The sequence below is a fragment of the Amphiura filiformis genome, chromosome 10, assembly GCF_039555335.1.
Source record: "Amphiura filiformis chromosome 10, Afil_fr2py, whole genome shotgun sequence".
Classification (NCBI taxonomy): domain Eukaryota; kingdom Metazoa; phylum Echinodermata; class Ophiuroidea; order Amphilepidida; family Amphiuridae; genus Amphiura; species Amphiura filiformis.
In genome coordinates, this window is record NC_092637.1 from 64,366,782 (window position 1) to 64,390,546 (window position 23,765).

General features: G+C 37.7%; 1 protein-coding gene across 2 annotated transcripts in view; it reads right to left on the bottom strand.

Moving 5' to 3' along the window:
• Window positions 1–387: 387 nt before the first annotated feature.
• Window positions 388–23,765, bottom strand: part of LOC140163165 (uncharacterized) — a 49,391-nt gene continuing 26,013 nt past the window's right edge. Inside the window, exons 1-2 of one of the 2 annotated variants that reach the window (XM_072186551.1) lie at window positions 9,961–10,040; window positions 388–2,592 (exon numbers count right to left, since the gene is read on the bottom strand). In XM_072186551.1, coding sequence (XP_072042652.1) covers window positions 731–2,377 — 1,647 coding nt within the window. In that variant the 5' untranslated portion in view covers window positions 2,378–2,592; window positions 9,961–10,040 and the 3' untranslated portion in view covers window positions 388–730. Of the gene's footprint in view, window positions 2,593–9,960; window positions 10,041–23,765 lie in introns of those variants that run through there. The other variant, XM_072186552.1, reaches the window with a different exon arrangement.

Below are 23,765 nucleotides of genomic sequence, written 5' to 3' on the forward strand. Positions count from 1 at the left end.
ATTTCTTATAATATACACACTGATAAGATTTCTCATTTATAGTGTGAGTTCAGATATGACACTTAAGGTGACTAGATTGTGCAAAGCATATCTGACAATACTCGCACTGATAGGGTTTCTCTTTAGTGTGAGTTTTGATATGTTCTTTGAGATTATTTTTTCCATCTAAAACATCTTCCACAATACTCACACTGATGGGTTTTCTCTTCGGTGTGAGTTCTGGTGTGTATTTTAAGAAAACTAATATCTGAAAAGCATTTCTGACAATACTCGCACTGATATGGTTTCCCGTTTGTATGAGTTCTGATGTGACGTTTCAAGCTATGAGGGTGTGTAAAGCATTTCTGACAATACTCACACCGATAAGGTTTCTAATTTGGTGCGAGTTCTGATATATTTTAGCCTATTAGCAGAGGATGTTTAAAGACATTCCCATGACCCAATGGGGTTTCTGACCTTGGTATGTCTGGTTTTTGTACACATGTGGCAAGTTGACCATACTTTGCATTGGGATTGTGTGCAAATATCTGATGTTTTCATCCTATTATTTAACATTGAAAACATCGAGACTAAGGAATAAAATTAATGCAGTGGGACAATATGAATGTTTCCTGTAAGAAAATCAAATATCAGTCATAAGTCTCAACTATTAGCTCGTTGGCTGCAATTTTAAAATGACCATTTTGTGTGTGGCAATGGGGACTTTGCCTCTAAAATTAGGTGATATTGGTCAAATTTCGCAATCATAGTGCATTGTAGGAATGCCTTTAAGCCTCCTCTGGCCTATTAGAGTGTGTAAAGCATTTCTGACAATACACTGGTAGGGTTTCTCTTTGGTGTGAGTTCTGACGTGATATTTAAGACCACCAGATTGTGCAAAGCATTTCTGACAATATTCACACTGATAAGGTTTCTCTTTGGTGTGAGTTCTGACGTGATTTTTAAGACCACCAGATTGTGCAAAGCATTTCTGACAATATTCACACTGATAAGGTTTCTCTTTGGTGTGAGTTCTGACGTGATTTTTAAGACCACCAGATTGTGCAAAGCATTTTTGACAATACTTACACTGATACATGTAGAGTTTCTCTTTGGTGTGAGTTCTGATGTGATATTTTAGACTATTCGAGTGTGTAAAGCATTTCTGACAATACTCACACTGGTAGGGTTTCTCTTTGGTGTGAGCTCTGATGTGATGTTTAAGATTACTAGATTTTGTAAAGGATTTGTGACAATATTCACACTGATAAGGTTTCTCTTTGCTGTGAGTTCTGATATGATCTTTAAGACTACTAGATTTTGCAAAGGATTTTGGACAATACTCACACTGATAGGGTTTCTCTTTGGTGTGAGTTCTGATGTGATTTTTAAGACTAATAGATTGTGCAAAGCATTTCTGACAATATTCACACTGATAAGGTTTCTCTTTGGTGTGAGTTCTGACGTGATTTTTTAGACTACCAGATTGTGCAAAGCATTTCTGACAATATTCACACTGATAAGGTTTCTCTTTGGTGTGAGTTCTGACGTGATTTTTAAGACCACCAGATTGTGCAAAGCATTTCTGACAATACTTACATTGATAGAGTTTCTCGTTGGTGTGAGTTCTGATGTGAATTTTAAGATTGCAAGATTGAGTAAAGCATTTCTGACAATACTCACACTCATAGAGTTTCTCTTTAGTGTGAATATTGACATGGTATTTAAGACTACCTTTGCTTGCAAAGCATTTATGACAAAACTGACACTCATAGATTTTTTTGTCACCATGAATTCTAGTGATGTGAATTTTGAGACCACAGTCTTGTGCAATCGATTCTGGGCAAGTCTTGCACTGATAGGGTTTATCTTTACTGTTATATTGAATGTGCCTGTTTAAATCAAAAGAAGTTGAAAATCTTTTTTGACATGACTCACATTTACAAAGCATGTTATTGGTGGTGCCTACCTTATTACCTATAGCAATATTACTACATTGATGCATTTTATGCAGATGTTCTATAAGAGCACTACTGTCATCAACATATTTGAAACAAAAAGTACACCGATATACATAATGGTTTGTTGTGCATGATTTGACGTGACTTACAAGGTCCCTACTATTTTCAAAACTTTGCAAACAGTTTTTACATTGATACGAATTCTTCTGGGTTTTCGAATGCCCTCGAAGAACACCATCTTCCGCCATATTTCTCTGACAATCCACATAATTTTTGTTTCGATAAACACGTACATATTTCATCATATGTCTTCCAACGTGGATTTTCAATCTGTTCAGAGAATGAAAGTTGATTGTACAAAATTTACAACAAAACGCCCCAAACGGTCTCTCTTCCATTGTTTTACAACAAAACGCCCCAAACGGTCTCTCTTCCATTGTTCTTGAGCACTCAATACATGCACAAAATAGGCTTGATGACCATTGAAAGATGTCACTTCAAGACTACAGTGTATACCTCAAATCCACCATGAAGTACATTAGTTACCGCAATGTATGTCCTCAAGTAAAGATAATTCCTTGGCACTGGTTCCTAGCTGCATTTATCCAACTGGTGCTTGGTAAATTGGTCTTGAGACAGCAGATCAAAATATCTGAAACAGAAATAAAACTTTATTGCAATCATTGTAATTTATTAAGGGATCTAAAATGAGCGTTTATTGCGTTTCGACAGTATTTTTTGTGGGACATGAGAGCACCTCAGACATATCGAATTGCATTCTGAATACGAAGCATGTCTTTCTGATATCAAATAATTTTCATTTTTGAAAATCACAATATAATACAAATTTTATGACAAATTATAAAAATTTGATATTTTTCAAATTTTTGATATATAACAGTCCTCGAAGTAAATTATATAAATCTAATGACATATTCTTAAAGTGTATGTAGCAGGGAGGAAAAAGCCGACGGTCAATTGAAAATTTTGACCTTTCATATTGAAGATATGGATTTTTTCCAAAAAAGACCTAATTTTTTTGGTGTTTTGGGAAAAAAAATCCATATCTTCAATACTGAAAGGTCAAAATTTTCAATTGATCGTCGGCTTTTCATCCCACCTACATACACTTTAAGTATAAATCATCAGATTTATTAAGTTTACTTCAAGTACTGTTGAATATTTAAAATATCAATTTTTAATGATTTGCCATAAAATGTGTATTAAATTGCGAATTTCAAAAAATCAAAATTATTTGATATCAGAATGACATTCTTCGTATTCAGAATGCAATTCGATATGTCTGATGTGCTCTATAGTATAAAAGTACTCTGAACATCTACATGTATGCATGGATTGTTTTATATTAATGAGGTTCGCTATCACTAAATTTGATTAAGGTTCTCTATACCTAAGGTTCGTTATCACTAATCTTAAATAAGGTCCACTATCTCTAATTTTATATAAGGTCCGCTATCTCTAATTTCAAATAAGGCCCGCTATCTCCAATTTTAAATAAGGACAGCTATAGCGAACCTTATTTAAATTAGAGATAGCGAACCTTATTTAAATTAGAGATAGCGAACTTTATTTAAAATTAGAGATAGCGAACCTTATTTAAAATTAGAGATAGCGAACCTTATTTAAAATTAGAGATAGCGAACCTTATTTGAAATTAGTGATAGCGAACCTTAGAGATAGCTAACCTTAGAGATAGCGAACCTTAGAGATAGCGGACATTATTTAAACTTAGAGATAGCGAACCTTAGGGATACCGGGATTGTTAAAATTAGAGATAGCGGACCTTATTTTAAATTAGTGATAGCGAACCTTATTTAAAATGAGTGATATCGAACCTTAGAAATACTGAACCTTATTAAAAACCTTAGGGATAGCGAACCTTAGATATAGCGGTCTTTAGAGATAGCGAACCGTCGCCGTCGTCCTCAGTAAATGTTATACAATATGGCTTCAGAAGAATGCTCGACTGTAGATCTGTTGGATAATGCTTTTTCAATGGGAAATGAACTTTGCTGCTTGGACATGCGGGTTCAGGGCGCCAGCCCCCCGTATCAAAAAATTTGAAAAGAAAGGGTACTATACATCAAAATGTGTTGCTTTTAGGGCGCTAGTGCCTAAAATCCTTTTTTTCCCGGTGTAGGAGCGGCCACGGTACGCCACTGTTGGATGATGTCACAATGAGGTTAGCATTTATTCCGTATCGAAAAGTGTGTTCCGACAGATCTGCACTCGACCAGCCTCTTAGGGACCGTTCACAAACACTTGTAATAAGGGAGCCTGATGTAAAAATGGGGGGGGGCCTGAATTTTTTTTTAACCATTAATTTTGTTTTAAATCATTACTTATTTAATTTGCCGGCAGATCAACCATGAGCTGTTGTGGAGTGTGGTGGTGAACTCAACGACATGTAATCGTGAGTGCATGCTTTGAATCCGAACGGTTCCGATTTTTTTCTCTTCTGAGCTCCCATTTCTTTATGTATTATACATTTTCTCAGGCATGTATCCGCTATGATCCTTACATTTATTATCTCAGTCATTAACTGATGTCCTGCTATTACACAGCAGATAGGCCGTCCCCGCTTTTTTAGGGGTGCTGCAATAATTATGTGTACCCCGAGGTGGTGAATTATAGGGGGCAAGCATTTTTTGGCAGGTCGAAAGGAGGGGGTCAATCGATTTTTGGCAGTTGGAAAGGTGGCGCAAGCAATTTTTGGCACAGATATTTTGGGCACTGTTTCTATATTACACCATAAAAATGTGTAGGAAAACATCACATTCAAATATGCAAATTTTCCTGCTTGATGCGCTCGCACTATACGATAACACAATTTAAGGTTTTAAATTCGGGTTCCCCAAAATCTTGCATGTGTAACGGGGGGGGGACAGCAAAGGTTTTTGGCACATCAAAAGGGAGGGGGCAAGCGATTTTTGGCAGACCATTTTGAGAATTCACCCCCCCGTGGGTACACATAATTATTGCACAGCCCCTAAGGTAACTATGCAAAATATTTCTTACAATCTGACAATACTCACACTGCTATGGGTTTTCTTGAACATGAGTTCTGATGTGATCTTCAAGACTACTAGAGAGTTTAGAGTTTTTAGTGCAAGTCCTGGTATGTTTGTTGAGCTGGTCGCTATATACAAAACATTTCTGACAACACTTGCACTGATATGGTTTCTCTTTCGTATGAGTTCTGATGTGACGTTTCACGCTATGAGGGTGTGTAAAGCATTTCTGGCAATAATCACACTGATATGGTTTTTCTTTAGTATGAGTTCTGATGTGAAATTTCAAGCTTTGAGAGCGTGGAAAGCATTTCTGACAATATACACACTGATAAGGTTTCTCATTTATAGTGTGAGTTCTGATATGACACTTAAGGTGACTAGATTGTGCAAAGCATTTCTGACAATACTCACACTGATAGGGTTTCTCTTTAGTGTGAGTTCTGATATGTTCTTTGAGATTATTTTTCCATCCAAAACATCTGCCACAATACTCACACTGATAGGTTTTCTCTTTGGTGTGAGTTCTGGTGTGTATTGTAAGAAAACTAATATCTGAGAAGCATTTCTGACAATACTCACACTGATAGGGTTTCTCTTTGGTGTGAGTTCTGACGTGCTTTTTAAGACTACTAGATTGTGTAAAACATTTCTGACAATACTCACACTGATAGGGTTTCTCTTTGGTGTGAGTTCTGATGTGACCTTTAAGATTACTAGAGTGTGCAAAGCATTTCTGACAATACTCACACTGATAGGGTTTCTCTTTGGTGTGAGTTCTGATGTGTTCTTTAAGACTACTAGATTGCGTATAACATTTCTGACAATACTCACACTGATAGGGTTTCTCTTTGGTGTGAGTTCTGATGTGTATATTAAGAGCACTTTTCCATGCAAAGCATTTATGACAAAACTCACACTGATGGATTTTTTTGCCACCGTGAATTCTAGTGATGTGAGTTTTGAGACCACAGTTTTGTGTAAACGATTCTGGGCAAGTCTTGCACTGATAGGGTTTATCTTTACTGTTATCTCGAATGTGTCTGTTTGAATTAAAAGTTACGAATCTTTTTTGACATGACTCGCACTTACAAAGCATCTTATTGGTGGTGCCTACCACATTACCTATAGCAATATTACTACATTGATGCATTTTATGTAGATGTTCTATTAGAGCACTGCTGTCATCAACATATTTGAAACAAAAAGTACACCGATATACATGGTTTGTTTTGCATGATTTGATGTGACTTGCAAGGTCCCTACTATTTTCAAAACTTTGCAAACAGTTTTTACATTGATACAAAGCCATCTTCTGGGTTTTCGAATGCCCTCGAAGAACACCATCTTCCGCCATATTTCTCTGACAATCCACATATTTTTTGTTTCTATAAACACGTACATATTTCATCATATGTCTTCCAATGTGGGTTTTCAATCTGTTCAGAGAATGAAAGTTGATTGTACAAAATTTACAACAAAACGCCCCAAACGGTCTCACTTCCATTGTTCTTGAGCAGTGTCAATACATGCTCAAAATAGCGCTTGATGACCAATGGAAGATGTCAATTCAAGACTACAATGTGTACCTCAAATCCACCAATATGTCCTCAAGTAAAGATAATTCCTTTGTACTGGTTTCAAGCTGCATTTATCCAACTGATGATTGGTAAACTCATCTTTATAGACAGCAGATCATCAAAACATCTGAAACAGAAATAAAACTTTATTGTAATCATTGTAAATTATCAGACAAAAATAATAATATCCACATTGTCTCTATTGTACCATGATGTAACCCAAGTAGTATACATGTATAATACAATTTATAGCACATAATTTTTTGACCAAATTTTTTTGACCAAATTTCATGCAGGGTTCGATTTAGGGGGGTTTTACATGCACAAATGCATGTAACTTTGGCTCTGTGCATGTAGAATTTTGCCTGTGCATGCAAAATTTTGTGTTATTCAGCCCATTTTGAGGAAAAAATCAGAGTTGTGCATTGTAAATTTTATTTTCTAAATCGACCCCTGATTTCATGGCAATAGTATAAAAGTGCCCTGAACATCTATGCATGGATGTTTTTTATATAAAATGAGCTTCCCCAGTCATTTTAGCTCATATTGATTATTGATTTAAAAAATTAAAAATCCAAGCAATGAAAAATGAACTAGAAATTGCTTAATTATCAAAGAATGATTATTTACAGATACTTATAGTAGGGATGGCCAATGAACCATCAACTTGATTAGAACACTCCCATAGACATGCAGGGAGCTCAACTGTGCACTGCTTGCACAGACATTTCTAAATTGAGCTCATTCTTTTATTTTTCATATTTTTTCTGTAAAAATTGGAGATGTTAATGCCAATTATGTTTTGTAACTATCCTGCAAATTACAGCATCATAACTTATTTGGTTTTTCTGTAAGTGTGAGTCAAAATTGGTCCATCGCCACAGTGCGCTTAATTGCCAGTGGCCCAGTGCAGCACTGCTCAGAATGGCACAAAATATTCAGATGAAAAAGATCAGGTGAACACCTTGACCTACTGAGCTGTAATTTGGCAGAGTTGTTGTTATTACCTCTATCATACCCTCTGTAAAAAAAAAAAAAAAAAAACGGACAAGTAGATCTCGAGTTAAAAATTAAATCACCAGCTTCACCTTTCGAATCATGTTAAATAGACACCTTTCTGAACATAAATGTGAAGTTTCATGCTCATTTGTTGTATTATTCACCTGATCTCAACCCTAAACATTTTCTTATATTTATACCATCTGCACTGACTTGCTGCTATACACGCACAGGAGCTGTACTTTTAAAATACGCGCCTAATCAATAATGAGTCTTTCACTCCATTGTTATGCACTTATCAAGTCTTTCCCCGGCCCTGGGGGACCCGGGACATAGCGGGGAACATGCCGGGACGTAGCCGAGGATGTACACAAAATCAATGCCCCGCAGGCCGGGAAGTTAGCCGGGACTTGGCCGGGGATGTACAGTAGATCGTCCCCGCTATGCCGGGCCAATCATTCATGTTAGCGGGGCTTTTGCCAGGGTGTACAATTTTTTCCCCCGCACTGCCGGGACATAGCGAGGACTTTCACGAAGAAGTCACACCATTAAAAAACATCAGTACCGGTACCGTATACCAAGAACTGCCGATTTTGACATGCATACTCTTCTGTAATGCACTATTTTCACGATTGTGGCGCTACAAAGCAAACTGAGGAGTGGGGTAATTACTTGTTATAAGAAAATTTTAAAAACCAATTTCGTGCATCTATAAATGAAAGCCTACTTTTTTTAAAACAATTTATTTTGTTTAAATCCTTGCGTCTGCATGTAAGTTAAGGCTTAAACATGTTGATGTCTTTTAAATTATCGGCATGCACTATTAAATCGGCCGTGTTGTGTACGATCAGTGCTATCCAAATAATCCAATCGATCTTTTTTTTATTAGGCCTATAATGTCGCTCATTCAATAATCGACACAGGTATATTAAACTCTGCAAGAAGGGCCGGGGCATAGCCGGGATTGTACATTGTTTTAACGCAAGTCCCGGCCCATGGGGTCGGGGATTGTGCCGGGATTGTCACACTGTAGCCCGGCTAGCGGGGCCGAGTCATAGCGGGGATGTACAGAAAATTTATGCCCGTGGGCCGGGACTTTAACGGGGTCAGTGCCGGGGATGTCACGCTGGCAAAATGTACTCCCCCGGCTAAGTCCCCGCTAGTCCCGGGTCCCCCAGGGCAGGGGAAAGACTTGATAAGTGCATTAAAGTACTGTGCTCCCTGTAGCATTATATGGAGTGACCAGGCCCTGGAGTGTAATGGTTTTGTAGCACATGACAGTACCGTATTCATTCAAGCCTATCAAGGTCTGTTATTAGCCACTTGCTGAATGGCTGGGCATTATCAACTATCAAAGAGATACCTTATGCTGCTGCCAATCACAATAGAGGTTAAACATTTTGTTAAAACCCCAGAAGTGATATCAGGACAAAGCTGTGCATGTTGGTACTTGATTGTTTGGATTCCTATGTTGAAAATCCCTTGTAGTACATTAGTATTTTTCTTATGTGTAGTGTATATTGTTGTGGAAAAAAGTTCACCTGGACTTTTGATTTTGTGCCACTTTGGCCATTATGGATGATTTTTGGCAAATGTTTTCTAAAAGCATGATTTCAGTGCCTCGGTTTGAAGAAATACTTAATGCTATTGACTAGTAAAGTGCCATTTCATAAGAAACCCCTTTGATACTTTCACAATATGCTTGTTTCATGTTTGCATATATATTAAAATAAAGAAATATAAAAGGTAAATATATGCTTATACCAATTTTGCTCACATTGCTATATTTAGACTTTGTCAATTTATTTAGTTCCAATGACCGGTCAGAATGGGACAGACATCGTCACACGGTCATGTGACAGTGTTTTCAATGAGAGATAAACAGAACCAATCTCCCCCATTAACAGCCGTGTGAAAGAACTGCGACTCAAAGGGAATCCCCCGTGATTTTTCATGTCTTTTACAAGATTACAAATGATTAGCATTTTTTAACTATCACTATTTGTTTCAGAGGTGTCAGAGCTGAGATGAGGTCCGCTAAAAGTAGGCCATTTCGGGGGCTGTATTTCGTGCACATGTCACATTTTGAACAATTTATGAGTGATAACCGACAAACAGATACATAGACAGTAGGCCTACAGCTGTGAATTATAGCGACGCTGTGGTAGACAGCCGTTCACTCTGGATGCACATTACAGTAAATTAATTAATGTGAGATTTAATTTGTAAACCTGTTTCGGAAAGTTTTTATACACATGTACCCGTGCAATATATGCAAGGGTGACGAATTTTGATGCAACTTGAATGACGTTTGTTTTGCCCGTGATTTGCTCCGAGTTTACAGCCTAAGTGGGAGATTCGTACCTAATTTTTCAACACTGTCAATACATATTAGCGTTTTAAACATACCAATTTCATCTTGACCTGTTCGAAAGAGTTTTTCTCGACTAAAACCTGTAAAATCTAAACCATTTCAGCTCACTGCTCAGTCCAAATAGCAAAATTTCTGAATGAATATTACACACAGCCCGTAGGCCATTATAGTAGAGAGGCCCCGGAGAGAGGCCTAGACTAATTCCAATCCGACACTGCTATATACCGGTAGTCTCATGCTGTACGTCATTATGTTAATATGAATATTAATAAGTAATATCAGGGCCACTTTCGGGACAGCCAGTGGCATATTAAACCACCGGGCAGTACAGTATGGCGCGCAATGGCTGGGGTGCACGGGTGTGGGTTTTTCTGGCTGGGTATCTTGGTTAGAAATAAAAACAATAGTTCATATTATTACAAGGTAATTGGTAGAGACAAATAAAAGAGTTGACACGATATTTTTCTCCATCGCTGCTCGCTCGCACAGCCCGGGTCGCACAGTGAGCAGTTGGCAAGTGCCCATGCTATGGTATCAGGCATCACACGTACGGCGTGGTATAGGCCTACAGTATGCTATACGTAAAACCCTGGTAAAACCAAAACCCAGTAAATGTGATCGGGAAGGGCCCAGAAATGTTCTTGACATTTATCTTACTAATTTAGGTCAACTGACATGTTTGGTGATAATAGGACTGTAGTAAAATTTGGGGGGGACAATGAAATTGCAACTGAATGTGGCTCAAAAAGAGTCAAAATGTTTTCTATCACTGCAACTAGAGAAGACCAATAAGGGACGCACCATAAGATATAAAGGGGGGGGGGGCTTGATAGTGTAATAATCCTTCATATAAGAAGTACCTGGATAAGATAGGTCGTACATAGTTCAGATTCGGAAGAAAATGATGTGTCGACATTTTAATACTCTTAGATAAGTCCACGTGTTTTCAGTGCTACTGCCCTCTCCTTTGGAGAATATGCCATTCTAAAAGTAGACAGTAGAGTGGGAGTTGTGTGTAGCTATTCAACAGAGAAGGAGCTAAGACCATCACTGTGAAGTGAATTGGTAATTAAAGCTGATAGTTAACTATGTAGAAGTTAGCAGGTTTCAATATGGCATGATTCTTTAGGCAGGAGAAGTACACTGAGAACTCGTCTTATTAAACATTAAGGCTCGGGCCAGGATGATTTGCACATCGATCCTGAATGCCCATCGTTAATAAAAGAGAGGTATCTCGACAGTAGTAACAAAAAGAATGTCTTAACGTCTTTCGATCAAGTCACGTTTGTCTCTTCAGAATCAAGATAACCGAACCCAGATGGATTGTAGGCCCATTCGCGTATCTCTTAAAATAATGAACGTACTTCCATTTCCTACAGGATAAGTGGACAACTACGAATTCCTACAATAGTTTTATGGGAAAAATATGTCTCGCCATCTGAGCAAAGAAAAGATATAATGTCAAGGGTAGAAAAAAATCACAGTTTAATTAACGAAAATTGACGTCCTATTTTATTAGTTTGGCTTAAAATTGCATTTGAACTTGTTCCAGCATGTAGGCCTACAGTTTTAGGCCTAATCCGGCACGGGAGTCAATCTTGATGCGGACACTGCACTGGTGCGGGCCTACTGTAGGCCTACTGGGTTTCGATGTGAGGATGTGAGCATGAATGATGATGTGTTTTATATGTGTCATCACTGTCATGTGAGTAACCATGGAAGTAGTAGATAGGCCTATAGATGTTTACCACAGAATTAGATATTTCGTGAGAAAATTAGTAAGAAAATATCATGGATCTCCTTTGAAAATATTTCGGCGCAAAAAAATCACTAGGCCTATTTTTTTAAACCTAAATATAATGCTTTTTACGGCACATGAGAATTTAGGTGCTATATAAAACGTTAAAATGGTAAAAATATAGACTTAGGCGGCCTATATTAAACAACATTATAAAGTTGTTTAACCAATCCAAACAAAATAGAGAACTTAGGGGTGGTGCAATAATTATGTGTACCCCGGGGGTGAATTATAGGGGGGGCAAAGATTTTTGGCAGGCCAAAGGGGGGGCAAGCATTTTTGGCAGGTCGAAAGGGGGGGGGTCAAGCGATTTTGGCAGGTCGAAAGGGGGGGCAAGCAATTTTTGGCACAGATATTTTGGGCACCGTTTCTATATTACGCCCTAAAAAGGCGTAGGAAAACGTTACGAACACGTTCAAATATGCAAAATTTCCTGCTCGCTACGCTCGCATTATATGTTAAGACAATTTAAGGTTTTAAATACGGGTTCCCAAAATCTTGCATGTGTAAGGGGGGGCAAAGATTTTTGGCACGTCAAAAGGGGGGGGCAAAGGTTTTTTGGCACGTCGAAAGGGGGGGGGCAAAGGTTTTTGGCACGGCCAAAGGGGGGGGGGGCAAGCGATTTTTGGCAGACCATTTTGAGAATTCACCCCCCGGGGTACACATAATTATTGCACTACCCCTTAACGATGGAAACAAAAATTGAGTCTCATGTTCAATGAAAAAAAACTTGCTTCATGGTGTTAAAAAAACACCCAAAATTGCTTCACCGAGATGTTAAAATAATGCTTCACCGAGGTGCTAAACAAATGGACCCAACTACCCTACCCAGTCGACAGTCCCCCATTGATATCTATTGGTGCGTCCCTAACTGTCGTGTAACAGGCTCTGTCGTGTAACTTGTATTTCGCGTAGACGTTCAAGGCCGTGTCAGTATGTGGGTGTTGCCACATTAGTTAAAATAAAATGAAACTAGTTTTCCTCTTTGAAATCGAGTTGCTATTTTCATTTTCAATACCCGGTCATTTTTCTACGAATGTTATTTCATAATCACTCATTATTCTATAAAACTGCCTATACCACCGGCATATACAAGATTAAACAAACAGATATTTTATATAATAGACCTAAATAAGAGCTCACAGACTCACTGGTAGTCTCGGGTTGTTTGTGAAGAAGACATTGCTTGGCAGTGAAGACCCCATAGTGTCGACTGTCTCATGATAATATTTCATAATTATTGTTTATAAAGAAGCCCCCCTCACTATATTTAAAGATAAAGAAAAAACCCTTAATTAAATTGATAATAAAATGTTAAACTCTCCGGTAGTCTCATGTCTAAATGAATCCCTCTAAGCACACAGATATATCACGGACATAAAAGACCCCCTATCGCCCGGTGCCGGTACCGGTAGTCTCATGTTTATGACAAAAATATAAAACGGACATGAGAGAAGACCCCCTATATCACCCGGTCCTCATGTTAATGAAAAGAAGAGGTCCAAATTGCTCTGGTAGTCTGATGTCGTTTGTAGAAGAAGACAGCATCTATGCTATAGGCAGGGTAAAAAGACCCAGATGTCTCATGATAAAATTTCATATTGTTTGTAAAGAAGCCCCCCCCCACCTATATTTAAAGATAATATCACGGACATGTTAAAAAGACCCCCATCCCGGTAGTCTCATGTTAATGAAAAATATACTCACGGATAACCAGAACATCGCCCAGTAGGCCTATAGTCTCATATCAATGAATAAATAGAAAGACCCCTAATATCACCCGGTAGTCTCACGTGAATGAAATAAATATCACGGACATGATAGGCGGACCCCCTATATCGACCGGTAGTCTCATGTTAATGAAAACAATATCAGATATCACGGACATGATAGAAAGACCCCCTATATCGCCCGGTAGACTCATGTCAATGAAATAAATATCACGGACATAGAAGACCCCCTATATCACCCGGTAGTCTCATGTTAATAAAAAAAAAAGTACTCACGGACGTGATAGAAAGACCCCTTATATCGCCCGGTAGTCTCATGTTAATGAAAAAAATATCACGGATATGATAGGAAGACCCCCTATATTGCCCGATAGTCTCATGTCAATGAAATAAATATCACGGACATGATAGGAAGACCCCCTATGTCGACCGGTAGTCTCATGTTAATGACAACAATGTCATTGACATGATAGAAAGCCCCTATATCGGAGTCTCATGTTAATTTTAAAAAAAACTCACGGACATGATAGAGAGCCCCTTCGACCGGTAGTCTCATGTTAATGAAAAAAATATCACTGATAAGGTAGGAGGACCCCCTATATCACCCGGTAGTCTCATGTTAATAAAAAAAATACTCGAAAGACCCCCTATATCGCCCGGTAGTCTCATGTTAATGAAAACTACATCACGAACATGATAGAAAGCCCCCCTATATCGACCGGTAGTTTCATGTTATTGAAAAAAAATATCACGGATATGATAGGAAGACCCCCTATATTGTCCGGTAGTCTCATGTCAATGAAATAAATATCACGGACATGATAGGAAGAGCTGGAAGACCCCCTATATCGACCGATAGTCTCATGTTAATGAAAAAAATGTACTCACGGACATGATAGAAGACCCCCTATATCGCCCGGTAGTCTCATGTTAATTAAAATAAAATACTCACGGGCATGATAGTGAGCCCCCTATATCGACCGGTAGTCTCATGTCAATGAAAAAATATACTCACGGACATGATAGAAGACCCCTATATCGAACGGTAGTCTCATGTAATGAAAATAAGAGGTCCAAATCTCCCCGGTAGTCTGATGTAGTTTGTAGAAGAAGACAATATCTTTGCAGGGTAAAAAGACATTATGAAGCCTCTCCCACCCACCCTATATTTAAAGATATATAACGGACATGTTAGAAAGACCCCAAAAAAAATACTCACGGACATGATAGAAAGAGACTAGAAAGACCAGTACATCGCCCGGTAGTCTCATGAATAAATATAATCAAGGATATGATAGGTTACCCCCCCCATATCGCCCGGTAGTCTCATGTTAATGAAAATAAGAGGACCAGACTCCGGTAGTCTCATGTCGTATGTAAGTAAATCACTCTATGAACACAGATATATCACGGACATGACAGAAAGACACCTATATCGCCCGGTAGTCTCATGTTAATGAAAATAAGAGGACCAGACTCCGGTAGTCTCATGTCATGTGTAAGTAAATCACTCTATGAACACAGATATATCACGGACATGACAGAAAGATCCCCCCCCCCCATATCGCCCGGTAGTCTCATGTCAATGAAAATAAATATCACGGACATGATATATAGAAAAAAACCCTATATCAACAGGTAGTTTCATGTTAATGACACGGACATGATAGAAAAAAAACCTATATCGACCGGTAGTTTCAAGTTAATGACAAAAATGTCACGGACATGATAGAAGACCCCTATATCGCCCGGTAGTCTCACTCGTGTTATTGATAATAATCATAGGCGTAGATCGGGGTGGGGTCATATAAATGAATAAATAAGCCCAAAATAAATAAATAAATAAATAAAAAGATATATAAATAAATAAATAAATAGGCCCAAATCAAACAAATAAATAAATAAATAAATAAATAAATAAATAAATAAATAAATAAATAAATAAATAAATAAATAAATAAATAAATAAATAAATAAATAAATAAATAAATAAATAAATAAATAAATAAATAAATAAATTAATTAATTAATTAATTAATTAATTAATTAATTAATTAGAAGATAAATAACAAAATAAATAGGCCGTAAATAAATAAATAAATAAATAAATAAATAAATAAATAAATAAATAAATAAATAAATAAATAAATAAATAAATAAAATCATGAGGAGTGCTATTTTGCAATGAGGAGTGTGATTATATGCTGAAATGTGATGTAAGCTTAGAGATTAAGGAGTGTGATAAATCGCACTCCTTATGATCATTTAAGGAGTGTGGAGGAGTGTGATTACACTCGCACTCTCCAAAACTCAAAGTCTTTCAATAATGTCCGTGATATTTTTTTCATTAACATGAGAAGATGAGACTACCGGGCGATATCGGGGTCTTTCTATCATGTCCGTGATTTTTGTTTTTCATTGGCTTGAGACTACCGGGCGTGCGGGCGATGTAGAGGGTCTTTCTATCATGTCCGTGATATATTTGTGTGCATAGATGGACTCACTTACACACGACATGAGAGATTTGGACCTCTTATTTTCATTAACAAGAGACTACCGGGTGATATAGGGGGTCTTTCAATCATGTCCGTGATATTTTTCATTAACATGAGACTATCGGGCAATATCGAGGGTCTTTCTTTCATGTCTGTGATATTTTTTTCATTGACATGAGACTACCGGACGATATAGGGCCTTCCTATCATGTCCGTGATATTTTTTTCATTAACCATGTTAACATGAGACAACCGGGGGGGGGGGGGTCTTTCTATCATGTCCGTGATATTTTTTTCATTAACCATGTTAACATGAGACTACCGGGCCATATAGGTGGTCTTTCCATACATGGATCGAATCCATGGGTTCCTACAGTCACCCATGGAAAACAGGGTACTGGAAACCAGAACACCATGTTCATATGGGCCATGAGTTAGTTTGTTTACATTGCAGTAATTCCATCAGAATAGCCAATACAGATTCCAAACAGATAAAACTTACCTCAAATCAGTTTTAGTTGCCCTTAATAACTCCAAATTGACATGACATTGAAATTTATTTGCTCAATTTCATACCAAAATCAAGGAAAACATGGTTTTGTTATTGCAATTTGCAAAATAACATAGAAATCACACAGGGTTATCTGATTACTGCAGTAAGCCACTTGAGGTAATCAATATTGGTACTTGAATGGCATGACTCATTGACTTTCTGCTCATTGTAAGACAGATAGTGTTGTAAACTTGATTGCATAACATTACAATTGTCAACTGATATCCTTTGTATTTGAGTTGTCATTTGATGGTATTAGAACTGTCATAATGGATGTAAACATTAAAAAATTTCAACAAAACATGCTGCTGCAGAACTCTATGCCTGTGTGTGTGTGTCTGAGGGCCGATGACCAGGCAGATGATACACATTCGATGGGTGTAGTCTTTCCATCATGTCCGTGATATTTTTTCATTAACATGAGACTACCGGGCAATATCGGGGGTGTTTCTTTCATGTCTGTGATATTTTTTTCATTGACATGAGACTACCGGACGATATAGGGGCCTTTCTATCATGTCCGTGATTTCTATCATGCCCGTTATATATTTTTTCATTGACATGAGCCTACCGGGCGATATCGGGGGTCTTTCTATCATGTCCTTGATATTGTTTTCATTGACATGAGACTACCGGGCGATTATAGGGGGTCTTTCTATCACGTCCGTGATGTTTTTTCATTAACCATTTTAACATGAGGGTACCGGGCCATATAGGGGGTCTTTCTATCATGTCCGTGATATTTTTGTCATTAACCATGTTAACATGAGACTACCGGGCAATATCGGGGGTGTTTCTTTCATGTCTGTGATATTTTTTTCATTGACATGAGACTACCGGACGATATAGGGGCCTTTCTATCATGTCCGTGATTTTTTTCATTACCCATGTTAACATGAGACTACCGGGCCATATAGGGGCCTTTCTATCATGTCCGTGATATTTTTCTAACATATTGACATGAGACTATCGGACGATATAGGTGCCTTTCTATCATGTCCGTGATATTTTTTTCATTAACCATGTTAACATGAGACAACCGGGCCATATAGGGGGTCTTTCTATCATGTCCGTGATATATTTTTTCATTGACATGAGACTACCGGTCGATATCGGGGGTCTTTCTATCATGTCCGTGATATTGTTTTCATTGACATGAGACTACCGGGCCATATAGGGGGTCTTTCTATCATGTCCGTGATATATTTTTTCATTGACATGAGACTACCGGGCGATATAGAGGGTCTTTCTATCATGCCCGTTATATATTTTTCATTGACATGAGACTACTGGGCGATATCGGGGGTCTTTCTATCATGTCCGTGATATTGTTTTCATTGACATGAGACTACCGGGCGATTATAGGGGGTCTTTCTATCACGTCCGTGATATTTTTCATTAACCATTTTAACATGAGGGTACCGGGCCATATAGGGGTCTTTCTATCATGTCCGTGATATTTTGTCATTAACATGAGACTACCGGGTTTTTAGGGGGTCTTTCTATATCATGTCCGTATAATATTTTTTTCATTAACATGAGACTACTGGGCGACATAGGGGGTCTTTGCATCATGTCCGTTATATTTTTTTCATTGACATGAGACTACCGGGTTATATGGGGGGTCTTTCTATCATGTCCGTGATATTTTTTCATTAACCATGTTAACATGAGACTACCGGGCCATATAGGGGGTCTTTCTATCATGTCCGTGATATATTTTTTCATTGACATGAGACTACCGGGCGATATAGAGGGTCTTTCTATCATGTCCGTGATATATTTTTCATTGACATGATACTACCGGGCGATCGCAGTGGTCTTTCTATCATGTCCGTGATATTGTTTTCATTGACATAATGGTCTGTCTATCACGTCCGTGATATTTTTTTCATTAACCATGTTAACATGAGACTACCGGGCCATATAGGGGCCTTTCTATCATGTCCGTGATATTTTTCTAACATATTGACATGAGACTATCGGACGATATAGGTGCCTTTCTATCATGTCCGTGATATTTTTTCATTAACCATGTTAACATGAGACTACCGGGCCATATAGGGGCCTTTCTATCATGTCCGTGATATTTTTCTAACATATTGACATGAGACTATCGGACGATATAGGTGCCTTCCTATCATGTCCGTGATATTTTTTTCATTAACCATGTTAACATGAGACTACCGGGCCATATAGGGGGTCTTTCTATCATGTCCGTGATATTTTTTTCATTGACATGAGACTACCGGGCGATATCGGGGGTCTTTCTATCATGTCCGTGATATTGTTTTCATTGACCGTACTACCGGGCCATATAGGGGGTCTTTCTATCATGTCCGTGATATATTTTTTCATTGACATGAGACTACCGGGCGATATAGGGGCCTTTCTATCATGTCCGTGATTGTTTTTCATTAACCATGTTAACATGAGACTACCGGGCCATATAGGGGCCTTTCTATCATGTCCGTGATATTTTTCTAACATATTGACATGAGACTATCGGACGATATAGGTGCCTTTCTATCATGTCCGTGATATTTTTTTCATTAACCATGTTAACATGAGACTACCGGGCCATATAGGGGCCTTTCTATCATGTCCGTGATATTTTTCTAACATATTGACATGAGACTATCGGACGATATAGGTGCCTTCCTATCATGTCCGTGATATTTTTTTCATTAACCATGTTAACATGAGACTACCGGGCCATATAGGGGGTCTTTCTATCATGTCCGTGATATTTTTTCATTGACATGAGACTACCGGGCGATATCGGGGGTCTTTCTATCATGTCCGTGATATTGTTTTCATTGACCGTACTACCGGGCCATATAGGGGGTCTTTCTATCATGTCCGTGATATATTTTTTCATTGACATGAGACTACCGGGCGATATAGGGGCCTTTCTATCATGTCCGTGATATGTTTTTCATTAACCATGTTAACATGAGACTACCGGGCCATATAGGGGCCTTTCTATCATGTCCGTGATATTTTTCTTTTTTATTGACATGAGACTATCGGGCGATATAGGTGGTCTTCCTATCATATCCGTGATATTTTTTCATTAACCATGTTAACATGAGACTACCGGGCCATATAGGGGTCTTTCTATCATGTCCGTGATATATTTTTCATTGACATGAGACTACCGGGCGATATCGGGGGTCTTTCTATCATGTCCGTGATATTGTTTTCATTGACATGAGACTACCGGGCCATATAGGGGCGTGTCCGTGATATATTTTTTCATTGACATGAGACTACCGGGCGAAATAGAGGGTCCTTCTATCATGTCCGTGATATTGTTTTCATTGACATGAGACTACCGGGCGATTATAGGGGGTCTTCCTATCATGTCCGTGATATTTATTTCATTGACATGAGACTACCGGGCAATATAGGGGGTCTTCCTATCATATCCGTGATATTTTTTTTCATTAACATGAAACTACCAGTCGATATAGGGGGTCTTTCTATCATGTCCGTGATATTTTTTTCATTAACAGGAGACTACCGGGTTATATAGGGGGGTCTTTCTATCATGTCCGTATAATATTTTTTTCATTAACATGAGACTATACTGGGCGACATAGGGGGTCTTTCCATCATCTCCGTTAAGTTGTTTTCATTGACATGAGACTACCGGGCGATATAGGGGATCAATTAATGTCCGTGATACATTTTTTCCATTAACATGAGACTACCGGGCGATCTAGAGGGTCTTCTATAGTCCGTGATATAATTCTGATATTTTTCATTAATATGAGATTATACCGGGCGATGGTCAGTAGCGTAGATTTCTTTTTGACATTGGGGAGCTGAGGGGGGATCATGGAGTTTGAAAATTTTTCTGAAGTATTGTGAATCAGCACCTTTTAGCGACAAAATAAGTTTATGGTACAATTATGGTTTGCGCGCGAAAAAAAATTGGCATATTGAAGCTAAACTGATGAAATATGGTACAAAAGTTTAACAAATGCGCGCGAGGCGCGCAAAGAGGTTCAAGTTCAGGTTAAAAAAATAGCCAAATATGAGGTTAATTTGAACCCACTTAGGGACTATTGGCGTCAACATGGGGGGGTGACTGTATGGACCATCCCCACAAGCGAAATATTGGGGATTCCCCCATCTACGCCTATGATTATTATCAATAACACGAGTGAGACTAGTGGGGACATAGGGGTTCATCATTTCCGTGATAAATCTTGATAGCTCCGAGTTGAGTCTTGATATTATAATCTTTTAAAAAACGACGCGAGACTACCTGAGAGTTTTTGCCCTTTTCATTATCAATAACATAGGCCTACTACCTGAGCGTCTAAACATGTCACACTTATGACATAGGTTGTTCAGTTCCCCCGAATGGAGTCTGATTTAGGTGTGTAAGCTGCGGTTTTAGCGTTTTCCCCGAATGACCAACAAAAGTGGGGGGGGCACGTGCCGCCCCTGCGACGTGAACAACAGTACTTTATATAGGCCCTACTTTAATATCAAGTATCATTTTAAATATATTCCAGCTCCCTTGGTTGAGCACTTTACCGTGGATGATTTACCTTACTTGGATTTATTTATATTTTGAATTATATATTTTAGTTAATATTTATTTATTAATATTTAGGCTGTATAATTTATTTATTTTATGGATCTCGATACAATTTAAGAAAACAAACTTTCTTTTTTCTTCCTTCTTTTCTTTTCTCCTTCTTTCTTTCTTTCTTTTTTCTTTTTAAAAATTTATATAGGCCTATTTATTTATTTTAAGATTTATTTATTGAAATAATAAGAATTAGCATGCTTCAAATTAATAAACAAGACGACTTTGGCAAGTCTAATTTCCCACTGCCAAAGTTTAAAGATGCGCGCCGCATAGCATTGTTATGGTATTATAACACTAAACTCCTTTACGTTTCAAACGAGAGGTATTTTTCAAGGTAAATATACCTGCATTTCAGTGTGAATGATTGTTTAGTGGTGTGTGCCTGTATACTGGTGGCCCTATCTGACTAAGTTGCCAGTTTATTACTAGGTCATATAAACCCGATCTTGGTAAAATTCTCATTATTATTCATAAGATGACGCACGACATGAGACTACCGGTATATAGCCAAAGCCGTATCAGCCGTCTACACTTCGCATGTACAGTGTATGCTTCGTAGTGACGTTGACGACTGAGGGCAGCAGTCTAAGAGAGGCCACTTTGCTTTGTGGCTACTTTGCTCCCGTGGCCGTGTCAATTCTGACAAGAAGACTTTTGTTGTTTGTTTGTTTGTTTTAGAAGAGTCTTTCAAAAAGACACAGTTCACGGATCACAGTGTAATTTACCCATTACCAACTTCAAAGTAATGCGCCATATTGCCTTAGCTCCAAAGCTGCAGCACCCATATTTATCCAACAGTCAAATAGGCCTAGGGTACCTGCAGGTAATATGGGACCATTAAGGACGTTTAGCTTATTTGCATAAAAACTAAAGAAGATATGCCCACAAGAGATTGTTATGATGAACAACCTGTCCTTTAAGATTAATAAAACAGGCAATGTTACCTTGTTTTTATGTTTGTTTGGACGCTATGACGTCAAAATGACGTCATCGTCAAGTGTCCCATATTACCTGCATGTGCAGGTAATATGGGACACTGTGTTATCTCTATGGTGAAAATCAAAAAGTTCAGAAAATCACTCTTTTGTTCTAAAAACATTTTTGTTACATGATTTTGAATGTTAAATGCAAATTTCTACAAGAAAATTCAATTTTCTAAATAGTTTTGCTTTTCGCATTGACAATGCACACAATTTCCTATGTGTCCCATATTACCTGCACCCATTCAGTTGAAAATCAGAGATAATAATCATTTATAAAAGGAAAGTGCCACTTGTCAGTGGAATTTTACCTGCTGATAAGCTTAACCCATCACCTAAAGATCATAAAAATGACAAATGCCCCCTCAGTACCAGAGTTTTTGGATACACAATCATAAAATGTGACGTCATTGATTTTATATCAGGCAAAAAAAACGACATAATTTTTTGGGCAATTTCACTCTTTTTGGCATTGATTTCCAAGAGTTTGATACACAGACTCCAAAACTGCATTTCTAGAAGCACAATTGATGTCTCTAAACACTTAACAAATCAACTTAAAGTGTTTACCTTCTCTAAGCTACTTTTTGTTAAAATGAAAACAGGTGTCCCATATTACCTGCTGTCCCATATTACCTGCACCTACCCTATGTTGAAAAATCACTCATGAACTTTCATGTTCATTTATTTTTCAGGTTCAAATAATTGTTAAATTATTCAAATGCTTATATTTACCCCATAACGTATTTGATATTAAACATTGACTTTGTTTTATATTTTACACCCTGCTACGATTGGTAGGCCTACACTCAGTCAGCAGTACTACTGTCTGTTCAATTAGCTTAGATTCTTGTATTTTTAAGATATTTGAAAAAATAAAACATTGTGGTCAAAGTCATCAAAGAAAAGTGTTAGCACAGCCTTAGACCCAACGTGATTTATACTTTTCAAATTCCAAAGTTCAATTTGAAACCCCATTTCTTTTCAATTTTTGTCTTTTCCCGCGATATTTAAAAAAAAGCCGTAGAACGTCGGGTACCATAAACTTTTTTGAATCAATCCATTTAGTGCAATGGGGACGAATGTCATAATAATTACATGCGCTGAGATAGTATTTATTCGACCATCCGCATCAGGAAATATTGTCCGGCAAAATAGCTATATTTGTGTTGAAACCCTACTGTTGAAACATTACGTTATTATAAAAATGTGAAGATGAACTAAGGATTTCCAGAATAGGCCCAGCTTATATAAATACATTCCTTGCGTATTTACATATATGTTTATTTATTTATTTATTTATTTTATGAATGGGTCTGTGAAAGTGTAGGCCTATAGGCCTATTATAAAACTACACATTTATTTTCAATTTGTTATTTCGTTTTGTTTGTTGAGTACAAACTATGTGAAGGACATTTGGAAACAAAAGAATTTTTGTACAAGAAAATCTAATTTAAAACAATGAGGTTACAGAAAACAATTCTTGTAAGGCACTGTATCTGAAAATGTCCAGCGAATGCTGATATTCTTGGAAAGGAATGATGGTATTAAACATGTTAAACAAAACTCAATTCACATTGTAAACCAGTTGAAATAAGAACGAAATCCATAATTTTAATGTCATTGTTTAGGAAAAAAATAATGCTCAGCATAATGTTATGCATAAAACGTAATC